At 42.0% G+C, this 3,791-nt stretch overlaps 2 protein-coding genes across 2 annotated transcripts in view; both read left to right on the forward strand.

The window, feature by feature from the left end:
• The window catches only part of LOC100940398 (poly(rC)-binding protein 2-like), a 31,492-nt gene continuing 27,701 nt past the window's right edge, over positions 1–3,791 (forward strand). Inside the window, 1 exon segment of the mRNA XM_012805607.2 lies at positions 1–95. The gene's annotated coding sequence lies outside the window, so the exon portion shown is untranslated.
• Positions 918–3,791, forward strand: part of LOC100953673 (poly(rC)-binding protein 2-like) — a 14,923-nt gene continuing 12,049 nt past the window's right edge. Inside the window, exons 1-4 of the mRNA XM_012805495.2 lie at positions 918–2,597; positions 3,192–3,215; positions 3,307–3,339; positions 3,699–3,788. Coding sequence (XP_012660949.2) covers positions 2,529–2,597; positions 3,192–3,215; positions 3,307–3,339; positions 3,699–3,788 — 216 coding nt within the window. The 5' untranslated portion in view covers positions 918–2,528. The remainder of the gene's footprint in view (positions 2,598–3,191; positions 3,216–3,306; positions 3,340–3,698; positions 3,789–3,791) is intronic.

Genomic DNA, 3,791 nt, shown 5'->3' on the forward strand with positions numbered 1-3,791 from the left:
GCCTTCCCGCCCGCCCCTATTGTTCCGCCCCCGGCCTCCCGCCCTTCCCATTCCCGCCCGCTCCCCTTTTCCCCTCAGTCGCCTCGCGCCTGCAGGTAAGCTTAAAAATTTCGCCTCCGCTCCTGGATATAGCTACTATTTCCACTCTTGTCATCTTTCTTAGTGGCCTCCAGTCCTAGTCGCGAGCCCCGGCCTCGCGTTGTTCCTCGTGAGCGCCTATCACCTCACTTTGCCTGGCGGCCATTCACGCGAGGCCCTGGCGCCGGCGCGGCCTGGTAGGCCTCGCGCTAGGCCTTTCCCCCTCCCCCCCGCCTTTTCCCGGTGGCGGCTGCGCAGGAGTCAAGGAGGCCGCGCGCGCGGTAGGGGGGGCGGCGGTGGATTTGTTGGTTGAGGGGGGTGGGGAGAGGCTATGGCCGGCTTGTTGGCCGGGCTGGTGAGCGCGGCTCCCCGCGGGGGTCAGGCGCTGGCGCAGCCACACGAGGAGGCGCTACTAGTCCGGCCCCTCCCCCTGCATCGCAGCGCCCCCCCCTGACCGAACCGTTTATTTTTATTCCTCTCTTTTCTAATCGAGGGAAAGGGGGGGGCTTTTTTTTTTCTTTAGTGGAAAATGCTTGGATGACCGAGGGGAGGGGGGGACTGCGGAGTGAAAGAAAGGGTAGACGGTCTCCCAGTTACCGACTTACTCAGGACGTTCTCTCGGGGTAACGAATTTTGAAATTACAAAATGCCTGCCGCTTTAAACCCAGACCGAGCTATTTATAGAGGAGTATTGGACTGCAGGATTAACAGCTGGATTGCTGGAATGGGGTATACATATATTGATCTAGTCAGGAGAGAAATGAGACAGTTTTTTTTTTTTTTCGTTGCTCAGATGGTTTGAAGTTTGTAGTGCATCTTTGCGCTTTTTCTGAAGAAAAGGCTTGAAATAGGTTTTAAATTCTCTTGCCTTTTTGAACATGAATTGTGTTTGTAAAGAGCTTACCATTGTAGGTGGGGTTAAGAAATTAAACGTTCAAGATGCTTAACCACATCTTATTTTTTAAAAAAGTCATTCTTTAGACCTAACTCTCCCTCCTCCAAGCACTATTTTTCCATAAGTGAAAGTGTTGAATTCTGGGATTTTGCCAGCTATTAATTGTATTTTGAAAATAGGGAAATGATGGGGTTTGAGGATGCACTTAACATAATCTTTTGTAATCACTTAAATTTTTGAGGTAGAGTACAGTTTGCTATACAGAATGGTAAGGCAGCCAGTTAAAATATTTAGTATATGGGCTTTGTGTTAGAGCAGAATTAAAGTGGTGATGGGTTTTGTGAAGAGGGAAAACTAGCTGTAGAATAGACTATTGATGGTTAGTTTTGGAGAGATGTATACTTAAAATGTCATTAGGTAAATTAATAACCTTTTTAAAGCTATCAGCATTCGGTGCTTAGGAGTTATCAAAGGCAAAGGCATGTCCAAAAACAAATTCTCCAGTTATTCCAAAACAGAAATGTTAGGTATCTTGTTTCATAGGATGAGTGGGGAAAGGGCCATAGAGGGTAGTAAAGGCACTGTTACTTACTGCTGTTGCTAAAAACAATTAACAAAATAAAAACAGCAGTACCAGTTCTGATTGTTTTCTTTGGAAGAAAATTTAAGGTTTAATAAACAAGTAAATATTGAGTGGTGATAAAGGTTAATATACAGAAGCAAGGAAAATTTCTCAAATCTGAGTAATTATCAACTTGGATCGAGAGAGGCAAAAGTAGGAAAGGACTGTACTTGATGTATTGAGTCATTTTCCAAAGGGGAATGTTGAACCCTAGCCTGCATGGAGGGTATCTCAGATAATGCCTTTTTCAGTGAGGTTGATCTAAATCTTTTAAAAATTCTTTGCTATCTTATCAGTATTTGAAATTCGTAATGTTCAGATGTAATGACATCTCAATTCCTTAAACTAGAATTTGCTAGAACATTTCTGACGGTTTGTTTTGTAGAGATTGGATGCTTAAAATGTACTAAGAAAATTTATAGTTATGAGCTTATAACTTGCACTGCTACTCTACAGGGAAGCAAAGGGTCATTTGCCCTCATTGTGGTTGGTTGGTTTGAGGTGTGCCCTCATGATTTCCAGGTGTTTGTGAATCCTTTTGAGGCTCATTGTGCTGAAGGACAACTGGTGCACGTTCAGCAGTTCCGTTAGAGTCATTGCCAGTTGAAGGAACCATCCTTATCCTGAGAGTCAGCGGAAACTATCATTAATGAGAGCAAACTGGAAAGTTGCCTTCTATACTACGTAACAGAACCTGAGCTGTAAATGTTACGCAGTTGTGCTGGGTATATATATCCATCAAAAGGCTGTCATTTAAGGAAAAGTGTGAAGTAAAAATGCTGGTAATGGTGAAAATAACTTTGGGAAATAATTCCTTTATTGTTTTTCTTCTCTGATTTTGACCATGTCGTCTTTTCAGTTTTTGGCTTTCACCCCCACCAGTGACCAAAGACTTGACCACTCAAAGTCCAGCTCCCCAGAACAGTGCTCAACATGGATACCGGTGTGATTGAAGGTGGATTAAATGTCACTCTCACCATCCGGCTACTTATGCATGGAAAGGTATGCACCAGCTTGTGAAATTGGGTCATAGTAACTGCTAGGGGGAGGGGCCAGGGAGAGCAGACATGCATCTTGGAGCTCATCAGATTAGCACTGTGGGGCATCTGGCTTTCATACACTTTTCTAATGGAGTAGATGTGAGTGTAGTGGGAAAATGGACAGACTTTACCAGGAATCTCCACTGAGCAGGAAAACCATAACTAGTGATTAGAGTCAAAGACTCTCTCATACCTGAATGTTAAAATTTTTCTCACGGGGGTTGTTAGAGTTTGTGATAGGTATATTTCTTCTGCCCAGTTTTAGGAAACTACAAAGGAAGAAGATATATTTGATACTCTAAAAAAAATAACTTATTAAACAGATACAGAATTTACTTGCTCCTACATCATTATTCTTACAAAATTCTTTGTTAATTTCACTTAAATTGTGAGAAAAGAAAAAAGAATAGGTTCTCTCAATAAAACTTAAGATCTTTTTATTCTTTTGGGTATGGTAATTAGCATAGAAGCAGTTGGTTAGCTAGACAGTTAAATTCCTTTTTGTAATAATACTTTTGTAGTTTTCTCTTAACTGACTTTAGTTTTATCATTGCAGGAAGTTGGCAGTATCATTGGAAAGGTAAGATAATTTCACTTCATCTCTAATTACTATTTAGTCATTCTGGGATAAAATAGCAGTTGGACCTCACGCTTGACTTTTCCTCTTACAGAAAGGAGAATCAGTTAAGAAGATGCGTGAGGAGGTAAGTTATGGAAGGCTTTGGGATTGTTAATTTGGGACATGAAAAACCTTTAAAATGAGAATTCTGTTTGAGACGTTGGAGGAAGAAAGATCTCAAGGGAAGCTGGTAGTTTTCTGGCTTGGGACATTTGTAATGTAGTATTCTGGGAAATGTAGTTCTGTCAAGTATCAGGATATGTTAGAAGGGAGACACGGAGCAGTGGTTGAAATGATGCTCTCACTTGCCTTTATCAGGATTGTGTATGTAGGCAGGTTCTCTGGTCTTATTTATTAAGAGAGGCTATGTATCTTGTAAGTGCTCAGATTTTTTTTTTTTTTAATTTGGTCTGTTTAACCTTTCTTGGGCTGTTTCTTATCCAGAGTGGTGCACGTATCAACATCTCAGAAGGGAATTGTCCTGAGAGAATTATCACTTTGGCTGGACCCACTAATGCCATCTTCAAAGCCTTTGCT

The sequence above is a fragment of the Otolemur garnettii genome, unplaced genomic scaffold (assembly GCF_000181295.1).
Source record: "Otolemur garnettii isolate 467f Iridium unplaced genomic scaffold, OtoGar3 scaffold00043, whole genome shotgun sequence".
NCBI lineage: Eukaryota > Metazoa > Chordata > Mammalia > Primates > Galagidae > Otolemur > Otolemur garnettii.